A 15,789-nucleotide genomic window follows, 5' to 3' on the forward strand; every position below is an offset into this window, starting at 1 on the left:
TTTAAATGCCAACTTTCTCACAAACATTTTATAAAACATAAATTATTCTAGATGTTTTCAGCTAGTTACACAGAGAAGTCAGATTCATACCCGTTTGGATGTTTGGTGCTGTTTAATTATTGTCAGGTCATTAGGCTGGGTAAAAAGTAAAAGTGTTTGTCTTGCTGGCTGCGTGCAAAAATAAGTTTGATTTCAGATAAACATTAAAGAGTCTCATTCTAAATATTCATTGGTACAAATCAGAATTGACACCCCTGAAGCTAATGAAATTTGTATGGTGTAAAATGGGTGTCCATCAGATCAGGAACAAGCCAAATGCTCTGTCTCTGAATATTACACATGTTAGTATTTGAATTCCAGTAGCACCCACTATGTGTTAGCGTAACTGCAGTAAGGGCTTGTCTGCATGAGAAAGTTGCACTGCTTTAATTAAAGGTGTGATTTTTAAACTGGTTTAGTTAAGCTGGTGCAAACCCTGGTGTGGATACTCTGTTTATTTTCAGAGTGTCTTAGTTTGGTGTTGCTTAGGTTGATTGGGAATAGATTTAAGCTAAATCAAAATAAGGCACTCTGAACTTGAACTAAGAGTGTCCGCACAAGGGTTTGCAGCAATTTGAGTAAATCAGTTGAACAACCATGTTACCAATTTGGAGATTCTGGTAAGCAGTGGTTACCAAGATGTACAACAAGCTTTTTATTGACTGTTCATATAGGGCTAAGTCTCCATCCTGCCTAAGATTGCCTGTTCGAAAAGGACCAACCGGGCCGTTAAAAGCTTGGTCAGTGGGGCTAAGGCAGGCTCCCTGCCTGCCGTGGCTCTGTGCAGCTCCCAGAAGCATCAGCATGTGTGCTCTCTGGCTCCCAGGCGTAGGGGCAGCCAGGGTGCTCCATGTGCTTCCCCCACCCAAGCACCGGCTCTGCAGCTCCCATTTGTCGGGAAATGTGGCCAATGGGAGCCTTGGGGGCAGGGCCTCCTGACCGCGCGGATGGGACCGCGCGCAGAGCCTCCTGACCGCGCGTCTGCGTAGGAGCCAGAGGGAAGACATGCTGCTGCTGCTTCTGGGAGCCGCCTGAGGTAAGCACCTCCCAGAGCCTGCACCCCAACCCCCTGCCGCACCCCAAACCTGATCGCTGTCCCATCTCCCAAACCCCTCGATCCCAGCCTGGACCCCCCCCCCCCCGCACGCCAAACTGCTCATCCCCAGCCCTACCCCAGAGCCTGCACCCCTGCATCCCAACTCCCTGCCCCAGCCTAGAGCCCCATCCTGCACCCCAAATCTCTCTTCTTTGACCCCACACCAGAGCCTGCACCTCCACCGGAACCCTCACCCCCTCCCGCACCCCAACCACCCTGAGCTAGCCCAGTGAAATGAGCAAGTGAATGAGGGTGGGGAGCGTGAGTGACAGGGGGGGATGGAGTGAGTGTGGGCAGGGCCTCTGAGGAGGGGCGGGGCAAGGGCGTTCGGTTTTGTGTGAGTACGAAGTTGGCAAGCCTAATGTGCCTCTACTCTACCTGTCCTGTAAGCAAATGGAAGATTTTACTCTCCGTGGTTACCAGTCCAGCTCTCCTGCACACCTACATAGTCAGGGGAATATGGAACCTTGACAATAGTGGCCTCCTCTGGGCAGGGGTAGAGCAGCCGCATCCCAAGAGTTTATCCAGGCACACTTAACGCTTCACACGTGGAATAAAGCACTGCCTTCCCGGGATGCAGGTGGAAGTCTTGACCTCCATTCAGTGCTGCAGAGGTCAAAATATGCTCCAGTTCAGTATCTTATTAAGCATGTGCGTACTCTTAAGCATGTGAGTTGTCCAGAGAGAGTTAATCAAATATAATTTACCATTTTTCTCCCAGTCAACAAAATGGCTTTTTAACAAAACAGTAAGTTTTGTGACAATTAATGTGTTTTGTCAAAATTTGTCATGATTTCAACAACAAAACCCCCCAACAAATTTTCACATTTTTTGTTTTCCAATGAAAACTTGAAAACTCTTGCAAAAAACATGTTTTCTTCTAAGCTTTTTGCAGAAAATAATATTTTTTCTTTACCAACTTTAGTCAGTGAGTCTACTGTTGTGCTTAAAGTTATACGTGTGTTTAAGTACCTTGTTCACTTGGAACCATGGTTGGTATATAATTTAAATATTGCAGTAAAGAAAGAAAACCTTGTTTTTCTGCCCAGTTGGTCAGTTTTTTTTCCATCAGAACAGTTTTCTGTCCAAAAATGCTCATTCAACTAAATCAAAGCGTTCCATGGGAATGATCTATCTATGTTGCTGGAATTTTTGATAGAAAATTATTGAAAAGATTCATTTTGATAAAGTTGAAGCATCTTGTTTTGACTTCACCATTTTGGCTTCTGTTATAATGTAACAAGGGGAAACACTACAGTCAAAATGAAAAGTTTTGTCCATATAGACAAGAATCACAGAATGTCAGGATTGGAAGGGAACCTCTGGAGGTCATCTAGTCCCACCCCCTGCTCAAAGCAGGACCAATCATTGAGACAGCCAAAAAAAGTTTCAGGTTTTCTGATATACAATATTTGTTCCACGTGAAATTTTGAATTTTCACGTTGACTTGGGAATGAAGTAAAAAATGATGATTTCCAGCAAAACAGAATTCTAGGTTCTGACCAGCTCTGTCGATAATATTTAGTCCAGATATAAAAAAGAAAGGCAGCATTCAAATGGCATGAGAGGAAAAGGAAAAAACAGATGCAAATAAGATATGTCTAGTTATGTTTTCTGGAGTGTGTGATTATTAGTCAGTTCAGGCAGAATCACAAAAAGCATGGTTTATGGATAAGACTGAAATCAGATGCTAGCTACTTTGATCACTTGCATATTTGTTCATCTGCAAAACATCTTGTTCTTTTCCCCAAGCTTTCTACTGTTTCTAGTGCTGTTATAGATGTTGACAGAAGCACTCTCTTCCAGCTGTATATAATGTTACCTTGTAAATAAAGCCATGAGTGCAAAATAATTGCCTGGAGAGTCAGAAAAAATGGCTAGTAATTCTGAATATAAGATTATTACTTACAATAGACCTGAAATATCTGTTTAGTGGTTGGTTTCTTGTTTTGTCTTGTTTTGCTGTGTGGCTTTTTGTTTTTAATATCTTCATAATAAAATTTATGTGGTGAATTCTCCTGGCCATTTTCCTGGTGTCACTCTATCAAAATAAATGAGATAACATTAGTGCAATTAAAGGGAGACATTCACCCATTCATCAATATACAGATTCCTAAGGCTCTGAGCCAAATTCTGCCCTTTGGTAACTTATACTTTTTCATCTTTACTGATCATCTCAGTTTAAACAGAGGCAGAATGTGCGCCACACACAATTTGCAGCAGAAATATCAATAAAGAGCATATGCAGATCTTGGCCACGGGGAGGCAGTGTTAAGAAATGGCTGGTGTAATAGAGGGAAGCCAGGAATTCAGGATTCTGTTGTATTCTACCTACTGCGTATGGCTTCCAGCATCATAGCATTACAGCATCTCCCATTCGTTCAGAAGAAGAACTAACGTTAATGATACCCCCCCCCCTTCCTTCCTTCTCAGCCCATTGGCGAAATCGTTTGTGTGGGGCTGTGCATGTGTGAGAGAAGATCATTGACATAAGTTTAGCCACTAACACAAGGTCATGGTCATGCTTATGTCTTTGTGGGAGTGAATGTGCTAGTTTAGGCCCAGTTATCCCCTGTTGTCACAAGCTGCCTCCGACTTGCTGATGGCTTCGTTGTTCTGGTGGAATATTGCTGTCTTGGGAGCGCACAGTCACCGAGGATGGGGGACTCTTTGGCCAATCCCGTGGGAGGCTTGGAATCCAGCAAGCTTCAGCTGGATTCTGGATTCCGTGGGGGACCAGTGTAGAGAGTGGCACACTCGGGTAACATGCTTATGTTGAGCTGGGTTGCCAGGCAGTGAAGTGGCTGCATTTTGTACCAGGTAGAGCTTTTTTCTGGGTGTGCGGTTTAGTTAGAGCTGGTGGGAACAGTTTTGCCAAAATATACGGAACTGAAATGGTTTTCAGAGCGGTATCCGTTTTGGCAAAAACAAAAAGAGAGAGCGGGCGGGGGATGACGACACATATGCCTGCTTGCTATGTAGCCTAGTGGTTAGGGCATTGATTAGGATGAAAAACTCGGCTATGAATCAGACAGAGCAAGGACTGCAACCTGGTTCTCCCACATCCCAGGACAGCGTTCTAACCGTCAACATATAATTGTCTTATTATAAAGCTTGTGTTTTGATCCCCAAACAGACACTTTGACACAATTCCGTTTTTTGCAAAAAAATATTTGAAAGGTTTTGTTTTCTTTAAAATGTGGAATTAAAACAAATTTTGAAACCTCGAAGGTTGCTGAGAAATGGAATTGCCATCTTCTGGTCAGCCCTTGGTTTAATTCCTAGATACAATGAGATGTAATAGCCAAACCTGGAGATCATGGATGTCGGTAGCCAGGCATCAGAATGATAGGATGGGAGGCGATGTTCTGGCCATCTGCAAACGGAAGTGGAAGTTTTTAGTGATACATCCATGCCTTATAATGACAAAATTTGTGATAGTAGTGTGTTTGTTTTAAAGGTACACGTTCTTCTTTTAAAATATTTATGCTCGTCCAGAAACACATTGCATTCTTTTGTGGTATATAGTCCCAGACAGTACTAAATGGTGTTCCATCATCTACCACATTCTTCTAGATACTAGAAGATAATTCTTTTAAACAAGATCCACATAACGAATTGCATCTTTTGCTAATAATTTATCTCTGTTTCAGTCAAGTGTCAGAATAGAGTTCTTGGCTACATTAGACAGCCTTAAATGTTTTCTTTATTTGTCCTCTTTAAGAACAGATAGCTGATGTCTCTATTGGCAACATTGATATCAGAGGTACTTTCAAAAGACGCACATCAATTTGTATGGTTGTTAAGCATTTTTTACCATCCTCTATCCAATGGTCCACACAACAAGCCCATGTTAACTGTAATACTCATGCTGTTGGGCTTTCATAAAGGAAATCAGTGGCTTTCACTCTGAGAACACATTGTTTTTACTAAAAAGAAAAGGAGTACTTGTGGCACCTTAGAGACTAACAAATTTATTAGAGCATAAGCTTTCATGAGCTACAGCTCACTTCATCGGATGCATGCAGTGGAAAATATAGTGGGGACATTTTATATACACAGAGAACATGAAACAATGGGTGTTACAGAATCACAGAGTCGGAAGGGACCTCAGGAGGTCATCTAGTCCAACCCCCTGCTCAAAGCAGGACCAATCCCCAATTTTTGCCCCAGATCCCAAATGGCCCCCTCAAGTATTGAATTCACAACCCTAGGTTTAGCAGGCCAATGCTCAAACCACTGAGCTATCCCTCCACCCAACTGTCCAGCAGTTGACAAGAACAGTAGGAGGGGAAATAAACAAGGGGAAATAGTTTTACTTTGTGTAATGACCCATCCACTCCCAGTCTTTATTCAAGCCTAAGTTAATTGTATCCAGGTTGTAAATTAATTCCAATTCAGCAGTTTCTCCTTGGAGTCTGTTTTTGGAAATGGCCCACCTTGATTATCACTACAAAAGTTTCCCCCCCACCCCCCACCCCCGCTCTCCTGCTGGTAATAGCTCACCTTTCCTGATCACTCTTGTTACAGTGAGTATGGTAACACCCATCGTTTCATGTTCTCTGTGTATATAAAATCTCCCCACTATATTTTCCACTGCATGCATCCGATGAAGTGGGCTGTAGCTCACGAAAGCTCATGCTCAAATAAATTGGTTAGTCTCTAAGGTGCCACAAGTACTCCTTTTCTTTTTACAAATACAGACTAACACGGCTGCTACTCTGAAGCCTGTTTTTACTAAGTAACAGCACTTGGCTGTGCCTGGAAAGGATGCAGTATCTCATGTAAAAAAAAATTGAGTGAGCTTATAATATACTGAAGTGATAACTTAGCCCCTCGCTCTCAGTTATTTGGCATTTACAATAATTATCATCATCTCTTCTTCTATCGAGAATTAATGTTTCTTATTGAACGTGTTTATTTTAAAGTGCAGTGGGAAGATGCTGTTTTAATGTTTCCTAATCCAATTTCAATGCAAATGTTAACCACTCACATGATGCTGTGTGTACATAATTAAGCATCATTATATACTACATGAATCATTCAAAAAGCTCTAGAGAGCCATTCCACTATGTAAAACATAGGCTTTACACTGAAAAGCAGCCAAGTGGCTTGTGCCTTTTGTGATTAAGTATTTGTACTTATTAAAGCTCTCTTTTGATTTATAGGTCAACAGATTATGGGACAACATATGAGAAACTGAACGATAAGGTTGGCCTGAAGACTATTTTGAGCTACCTCTACGTCTGCCCAACCAACAAGCGCAAGGTAAATGAAAAGACTTTTAGTGTCTTGTTAGTTTAAGATATGACTTCTGCCTTGACTGGTTAATCTTCATCCATTCCCTAAATGTTCATTACTGCTAATATAAGTACTATGGACCAGATCCTGTGTTTGTGTAAATTGGCATAGCTCTATTGAATAAATGCTGGTTTACAACAGCTGAGGGTCTGGTGCTGTGGTTGTCTACAAGACATGGATGGGCATAAAAGGTATCGAATATCCAATCATATTTATACCTTCTAGCTGGGGATGATTTCATTGTTTAGAAGGGGAGAGACTCTTTGAGATGTTAGGATCTCTGGAGGCCAGATTGCATGTAAGGTTATTTGCCTTGAAAGTTCTCCCACTAGCCAGCTGAACAGGATCTGACAAAATCCTGACAAGAAAATGCTCCCAAAGCCCAAAAGGTTTTACTTAGACAAGCACTCCACTGAGTTACAATTTAGTGAGAGTTTGTAATGCCGACATGCTTGTAAAAGGCAGAGGCTACCTTCTCTTCTGTACATTTCTGGAGGGGTCTCTTGTTGTATGGAAGCATAGGGCACAGGATATGAAGGAGTAGGGTGATTACTGGGTATAATGTCCTGGATTGTCCCACACAGACCCCTGATTAAGGGGGACCCCCCATGCAGAGTCTCCCTCAAATTCCATATTAAGCAAGGTTTCAGCTGTCTTGGTGGTACCATTCACCTCCTCTCTGCAGACCCTGCTGCTTCATCTCAGCCTGTCGTGTGTGTCCTTTTAGACAGCTTGCTTTTTGAGGCAGGGACTTCATTTTCCTCTGCACTTGCAAGGCACCTAACTGGTTTAGGGAAATTGAGACAGTGCATATAGATTGGGAATTTCCATGCAGTATACACAGGATATATGCCTGCATAAGAAAAAAGATGAGGAACACCAGCATTTTCGATCTTAAAGTCTGTGTTGGCCAAGGCATGGGAACAGTTGTTCAAGGATTGTTCATTTGAGGTGAAATTTGCCCCTGTGCAGAGTGTCAGTACAAGGCTAGGTACCAAGAACTATTTAATCACTTAGGACTTCTTCCTCCCACAGCATGGGTGATAAATTAGGGTGGGATCCTGTCTGTAGGGCTTAACTGGGATATAAATGTTGCACAGGCTTCATGCTGGCCCTTTGCACAGTAGCGAATTTCGCCCTTATTACATACTTGTGCTGTAATGAGGTACTGAAGGGTCATATGTAGTAGTGGCAGAAATGATCACTTGGGTCATCTGGTTTGATATCCTGCATTTTATATGACTGCCTTTTCCACAAATGACTTCTGTGACCTATTATGTGCCAGAAAGAAGTTACCATTTGCACAAGCTAAATTCCCTTGAGGCAGCATAAATTTCTGTCTTTTGAAAATATTCAGAGTTTTAAGTCTATGAATATCTCTACCTTGCTCATTTGAGGTCTGACTCGTCCATGTTTTGCATTCATCAACCACATTCTGGTTTTCCACATTACACATTGAATTGCCCGTCTGTGACTTGAGTGCAGGGGATAAACATCACTTCCAAATAAACAGAGAAGAATGATGTTTGTGAAGTCATTTAGATGACTTGAAACCCATATTTACCCAGGATGTCCATGTAGTCTGAACAGAACCAATTTTTGTACAATGTGCCATTGATACTCTGGTATCTCTTACTCAAGTAACTTTTCATTCCCCAACTAAAATGGAATTTGCAAATTAAGGTCTCAGTTCTGCAAACACCTCCATACTTGAGTAACTTTATGCACCGAGTCACCCCATGGGTTTTAACGAGATGACACATGCAAGTAAAGTGACTCATGTGAAGATGTGTTTGCAGAACTGGGGCCTAATTCAGATTATTTCAGTTTAAGTGATCCTGTAGTTTCTATGCCTCATGGACAAGCTTGACAACCGTACCATTAGCAGTACTTTTAGACTACACTGGCACATGAAGTTGGGGGTGTGATTCCCAGCTCAAGCAGACATAATCACCCTCGCTGTCTTTGAGCTGGCATGCTCAAAATAGTCGTATAGCTGTGAAAGCATGGGCAGCTGTGAGCAGTGGCATGGGCTGTACGGTTGCCAGGTGTCTGGTTTTCGACTGGAACACCCAGTCAAAAAGGGACCCTGGTGGCTCTGGTCAGCACTGCTGACCGGGCCATTAAAAGTGAGAGGAAAGTGATCAGGAACAGTCAGCATGGATTCACCAAGGGAAGGTCATGCCTGACTAATCTAATCGCCTTCTATGATGAGATTACTGGTTCTGTGGATGAAGAGAAAGCAGTGGATGTATTGTATCTTGACTTTAGCAAAGCTTTTCACACGGTCTCCCACAGTATTCTTGTCAGCAAGTTAAGGAAGTATGGGCTGGATGAATGCACTATAAGGTGGGTAGAAAGCTGGCTAGATTGTCGGGCTCAACGGGTAGTGATCAATGGCTCCATGTCTAGCTGGCAGCCGGTGTCAAGTGGAGTGCCCCAGGGGTTGGTCCTGGGGCCGGTTTTGTTCAATATCTTCATAAATGATCTGGAAGATGGTGTGGATTGCACTCTCAGCAAATTTGCGGATGATACTAAACTGGGAGGAGTGGTAGATACACTGGAGGGCAGGGATAGGATACAGAGGGACCTAGACAAATTGGAGGATTGGGCCAAAAGAAATCTGATGAGGTTCAATAAGGATAAGTGCAGGGTCCTGCATTTAGGACGGAAGAACCCAATGCGCAGCTACAGACTAGGGACCGAATGGCTAGGCAGCAGTTCTGCGGAAAAGGACCTAGGGGTGACAGTGTACGAGAAGCTGGATATGAGCCAGCAATGTGCTCTTGTTGCCAAGAAGGCCAATGGCATTTTGGGATGTATAAGTAGGGGCATAGCGAGCAGATCGAGTGACGTGATCGTCCCCCTCTATTCGACATTGGTGAGACCTCATCTGGAGTACTGTGTCCAGTTTTGGGCCGCACACTACAAGAAGGATGTGGATAAATTGGAGAGAGTCCAGCGAAGGGCAACAAAAATGATTAGGGGTCTGGAACACATGACTTATGAGGAGAGGCTGAGGGAAGTGGGATTGTTTAGTCTGCAGAAGAGAAGAATGAGGGGGGATTTGATAGCTGCTTTCAACTACCTGAAAGGGGGTTCCAAAGAGGATGGCTCTAGACTGTTCTCAGTGGTAGCAGATGACAGAATGAGGAGTAATGGTCTCAAGTTGCAGTGGGGGAGGTTTGGGTTGGATATTAGGAAAAACTTTTTCACTAGGAGGGTGGTGAAACACTGGAATGTGTTGCCTAGGGAGGCGGTGGAATCTCCTTCCTTAGAAGTTTTTAAGGTCAGGCTTGACAAAGCCCTGGCTGGGATGATTTAATTGGGTATGGGTCCTGCTTTTGAGCAGGGGGTTGGACTAGATGACCTCCTGAAATCCCTTCCAACCCTGATATTCTATGATTCTATGAAGTCTGATTGGTGGCTCAGAGAGGAAGGCAGGCTCCCTGCCCGGATCTGCGTGGCTCCTAGAAAGTAGCCGGCTTGTCCGGCTCTTAGGCGGAGGGACAACCAGGGAGGGTTCGTGCACTGCCCCCGTGCACAGGTGCCACCCCTAGTGCTGGCTCCATAGCTCCCATTGGCCGAGAACCACAGCACATGGAGCACACGGAGCTTCCCTGGTCGTGCCTTTGCCTACGAACCAAAGGGACACGTCACCGCTTCCCAGGAGCAGTCAGAGGTCAGTGCCTCCTGGAGCCCACATCCTAAACCCCATCCCGCACACCTGCCCCACCCCAGAGCCTGCACCTCCAGCCCAGAGCCTGTACCCCCTCCTGTACCCCAACCCCGTGCCCCAGCCTCGTGAAAATAAGTGACAGGAGGGGGGATGGAGTGAGTGGGGGGTGAGGCCTCAGGAAAGGGATGGGCAAAGGTGTTTGATTTTAGCAATTAGAAAGTTGGCAACCCTAACAGGCTACCCTCCCCAGGTACGTACCCCTGGGATCCAGGCAGGTTTGTACTTGGGGCGGCTAGCCCAGGTTGCCACTCACCTCACTGTTCACATACAAAATGGAAATGACTGCCTAGGAAGGAGTACTGCAGAAAGGGATCTTGGGTCATAGTGGATCACAAGCTAAATATGAGTCAACAGTGTAACATTGTTGCAAAAAAAGCAAACATCCTTCTGGGATGTATTAGCAAGAGTATTGTAAGCAAGACATGAAAAGTAATTCTTCCGCTCCACTCTGCTCTGATTAGGCCTCAGCTGGAGTATTGTGTCCAGTTCTGGGCACCACATTTCAGGAAAGATGTGGATAAATTGGAGAAAATCCAGAGAAGAGCAACAAAAATGATTAAAGGTCTAGAAAACATGACCTACGAGGGAAGACTGAAAAAATTGGGTTTGTTTAGTCCGGAGAAGAGAAGACTGAGAGGGGACATAACAGTTTTCAAGTACATACAAGGTTGTTACAAGGAGGAGTGAGAGAAAAATTTCTTCTGAACCTCTGAGGATAGGACAAGAAGCAATGGGCTTAAATTGCAGCAAGGGCGGTTTAGGTTGGACATCAGGAAAAAAATTCCTAACTGTCAGAGTGGTTAAGCCCTGGAATAAATTGCCTAGGGAGGTTGTGGAATCACCATCATTGGGGATTTTTAAGAGCAGATTGAACAAACACATGTCAGAGATGGTCTAGATAATACTTAGTACTGCCTAGAGTGCAGGGGACTGGACTAGATGACCTCTCAAGGTCCCTTCCAGTCTATGATTCTATGCTACCATGGCTACCTTACTATTTTTAGCGTGCTAGCTCTCAAGAGCTAGCACAAGTATGGCTATGTGAGCGGTGAATCACACCCCCAACTCCAAATGTAGGCCTAGCCTTTGTTCTGTATGTTTGCAGCAAGAGAGATTTGAGTTAGATATTAGGGAAAACTTTCTAACTCTCAGGATAGGAAATCACTGGAACAGGTTACCTAGGGAGGCTGTGTAATCCTATCACTGGAGGTTTTTAAGAACAGGCTAGACAAACACCTGTCAAGGTGGTCTAAGGTGTGGTCTACACTAGTGGGGGGGATCGATCTAAGTTACGCAACTTCAGCTATGTGAATAACTTAGACGTACTTAGATGTACAGAGATCTACTCACCATGGTGTCTTCACTGCGGTGAGTCAACTCCTGACGCTCCCCCATTGACTCCACCTCGCTTTGGTGAAGTACCGGAGTCGAAGGGAGAGCGCTCGGTGGTCGATTTATCGTGTCTAGACTAGACACGATAAATTGACCCCCGCTGGATTGATTGCTGCCCGTCAATCCAGCGGGTAATGTAGACAAGCCCTAAGTATACCTGGTCCTACCTTAGCGTGGATGGGAAGTGGGTGGACTAGATGACTTTTTGTGGTCCCTTCCAACCCTATTTTCTTATGAGTCTATGATTCTGTCCATTTTGATGTTTGGGACATGGTTGCTTTAAGAAGAATGGGGAAGAACAAGGCGGTTCTGGGGAGGAGAGATCCATGGAGCTGGGGATTTTGACACCTGTTCTGTTAATGCTGTGGGTGGTGTTTGGGGAACAATGCGAAATGTGAGTTATCCATGATACAGTGGTGGATTATTCCAAATATGCTTGATGCTGGGACAGTATAGCAACTGGTGTCATGTCTGGGATCATCAAAAGACTGTCTCTCTCTCTCTCTCTCTCTCTCAAGTTGTATGAAAGCAATGTTGCCACTTGGAAGCTGACCTTTGAGCTGTGCGTGGATGTACAACAGGGGATTTAGGATGTGGAGCATCACTCCTTCCCCACGCCAATGGACTTGAGTTTTTGCATTGTTTGAATGATTGCTGGAAGACCCAAAAAGAAGACTGGTCTACCCTGGCTGCTGCAGAGCTACCTGATTAATGTACCATACTTAACTAAATTGCTAAGATTTCAGAAAATCAGGCTGGATAATGAGATCTTGATTTAAAAAATAAACACAGAGGCTTGTAGCTCTCCTAGTCCCACAAAGGAGTTCAACACAAATTATTAAAACTGAGTACAGTACTTTGAGAGAAGATGATGACTGACTGTTCTCGGACATTTAATGTAATGGAAGCAGAGAGGGGTCCTAGGCATTTAAATCATGATTTTGATTGTTAAATGGAAATGAAACGAATGTGCAGCTGCAGATAAATGGGGCTCTCAGGGTCTTCTTTTGAAATGCTGATAGATTTAAGAAACATGGTAGGACAATGAAGGTCTTTACAAATGGCGAGAAAATCAATAACGTTGACACAGCAGTATATTTGTGTACAATTTCTTTCCTTGTATCGTGATATTTTCCAACGAAATAGGCATTTGATATATGGAGAAAGGGATGTACTTGAATAAAACCTGGATCTAGGCCCACTGAAAAGTCCTTTTGTGATATTTTTTTCCTAATCAGTTATCTCTGAGAAATAAAAAGCACATTGAATAAATAAATATTAATACTTTGCATGGGTATCATGAAAGTCCTCTGATGGTCTCAAAGTTGGTCTGTTGCTGATTTGTCCTTGGAAACTTGGGCCAAGATTTTCAAAAGTTACTAGAGATTTTGAGCATCTCTACATTAGTACGTTCAACTTGAGATGCCCGTAAAAGGACCTGCTTTTCAGAAGGTAGGTGCTTGAGGGGAATTCTGAAAATCAGGGCCCATTGGAATTATTATTGACTTATTAACACAGGGTGCCACCATGACACCAATTCAGCCATAAATTCCTTTATTAAATCCAAGGGCCACCTGGCAGTTATACAATTTATTCTAAACATGTCTAAAAAGCCCAAATAATAAGCAATTATTATTACCCATGGAGCAACAAATTCATAAGCACTTGATTGAAATACTCACAAAAGGCCTAGACCCAGGGTTGCTTAAACCCGTGCTGGCTAGCTCCAACTGGATAAGCAGGTACTAGTAACGAATACTTTGATAGGTTATCTTTTGATACTCTTTAACAAACAAGTGATGTCATTGCCAATGGCTAGCTTTAGTTAAGAACCAGTATGGGGCAGTTTGGGGTTGACCCCTTTCCTGGCCTTGAGTAGACAAGATTTTATGAATGTGCTCCTTCTTTAAGACAACATTGGTATGTTAAAGGTTACTACCAGTTCATCACAGAACAGCTCTTCTTTATTGTTCAAACTAGTTAGAACTATTCCTGAAAATTAGAGGCTTCTCTTTTCTGATCAGCCAAACTTTGAGCTCAGCATTTTCCCCAAAACTAATCTTGCCAGATGCCACATAGATTCAAAAATTAGAAGCAATCGTTTTCAAAGCCTTGTTACATTTTCCCACTTTATATTCAAAGCCTTTCCATGGCTGATAAAACCTCTTTATTTTACTTAAACTACAAAACACATCTACTTTCCTTCATTCCTACAGGGCCCAGTGCTTAATTTGTCATGAAAGTGGTGCTGGGGCTTAAGCAATTAGGTGCCGGGGCTCTAGCATTTTTTTTTTTTAATTTTCATAATTGATGCGGCAATCCCAGAGGTGTCGGGGCGAGGAACTGCCAAGCTTAGAGGTGCTGGGGCTGTGAAGTGCAAAGCCCTGGCACAAATTAAGTACTGACAGGGCCCCGCTAAAACATCTCAAGACGGAGGCACCTACAATCACTAGTCATTTCTGAAAATCTTGATGTATTTGTAGTTGTGCTTTGACTAGCCTCTCTGAGAGATTGCTCAGAAATGCAATGTTTGAAACTGGGCAGTAGTTGGCTAGAATTAATGTGTCGGGATAGGGTTTTTTTCAGTGTTGGTTGGACTGTTGTGTGTTTGAAGAAGGAAAGGAAGATTCCTTCTGTGGACAATGTGTTGGCAGTTTTTGTCAGGAGTGGCATCAGTTGCTCCTGACTCCTTCACAAGCTAGTGAGGTGTGGGTTGGTCCATTCGTGCATCTCTTAAGCATCCAAAACTCCCATTGCTTTGTAACATGTGTTAAAGCTTACAAGATTTGGACCAGGGTATATTGATCCACAGCATCCCAGGAATACCAAACACAGGCTGATGGTCTGTTGCAAGTTTGTGTGATCTAAATTAGTTGTCCTACTTGTTGGTCAATACTAAGGACTGGTGAACTGGTTCAGATCAATTCAGATCAAATACCAAATTGACCAGCACGTTCTTCCCCAAAAGTCAAACTGAGTTTGAAACTTTTTGCAGAATTAAACATTTGGACAATTTTTGTTTTCTTTTTAAAGTTCTCAAGAGCCTCAGGACTGCTTGGATTTTGCGTGCCATCGGAAGCAAAAGTTAATTGATGGCATATTAATAACTTTTCAGATCTGTGTGTGAATGAACGAGTGATATTATCTCATTCTGGCTGGCCCAGAAAGAAGATATGGTACCTTCTGTTAGAAGGTGGAGAAGTTCTCCTTCACATCGAGTAACAAGGGCCTTCTCATTTTATGGTAGAAAGACTAGGGTTCTGGTCCCAGCTCCCAGTGGAGGGGATTTATGTAGTAATTGTACCTTATGTGTGCTGGACATACATTTATTACCCATTTTCCCATTGTTGTTCCTTTGCTAAGCTTGGCTACTGGGTGACAGGATTGTATGACCTCTGAACTACTGGTTTATAGAGAAGCATCAGCAGAGAGCAACGGAAGATGCAGCACATTCGGGCAAAAGGGCATTTTTAAAGGATAGGGTTGACTTATCAAAAGCTGTATCCTTATACTATAAGGCGCTGATGCAGCAAACGACTTAATCATATGCGTCAAGTTAAGCATATGGAGTAGTCTCATTGACTAAGAGAGCAAGAGAAAGAGAGTAATAGTTTAAAGCTGTGTGAAATTTGTAGTGAAATGCACAAAGACTTGAAACTGGACAGGTTTTGTGTTTCCATGTGGAATGGAAAATTGCGTTAATTTTGTAAAAGGAGGCAGGGGGAATATTTGTGAATTTTTCACTTGAGAATGTTTCCACTGAAAACTCTTTGATTAAAGGGGCACAAATTCTCCCCAAAACTGGTGAAATGTTGAGAGAAGTCCTGTTTACTTTAGAAATAACACCGTGCCCTGAAAGATCGTTAGTCACCTTTTTAAGCCACGTGGCCTTAGTTTTTCACTAGAAATCTCAACTTCTCTAAAGATATATTTTATACATACACACACACACACCAGATGGAGGGTGAGTATACTATCTGTCTATTATTACTAGGTAAATACTGCAAATATTTCCCCATGAATATTGGCTGACATTTCAAATGAATTCTCTTTGGTTGCATTCTCAACCTTTAATATTCTCTGTTCCACAAACATTTCTCTAGTAAGGTTTAATGGAAAATAAATTTTAAGCTTGTACTCTTGCCTAATCATGGAAAGCAAATTATATTTTCTCCTGTGAGTATTTGCGTAAGAAACTTGGTTAAGGCAATGATTCAGCAAA

General features: G+C 43.0%; 1 protein-coding gene across 1 annotated transcript in view; it reads left to right on the forward strand.

Annotated features, from left to right (window-relative positions):
- SORCS1 (sortilin related VPS10 domain containing receptor 1) overlaps positions 1–15,789 on the forward strand; it is a 424,272-nt gene that overhangs the window by 183,842 nt on the left and 224,641 nt on the right. Inside the window, exon 3 of the mRNA XM_073354427.2 lies at positions 6,304–6,403. Within this exon, the coding sequence (XP_073210528.1) occupies positions 6,304–6,403 (100 nt within the window). The remainder of the gene's footprint in view (positions 1–6,303; positions 6,404–15,789) is intronic.

The sequence above is a fragment of the Lepidochelys kempii genome, chromosome 7 (assembly GCF_965140285.1).
Source record: "Lepidochelys kempii isolate rLepKem1 chromosome 7, rLepKem1.hap1, whole genome shotgun sequence".
Classification (NCBI taxonomy): Eukaryota; Metazoa; Chordata; order Testudines; family Cheloniidae; genus Lepidochelys; species Lepidochelys kempii.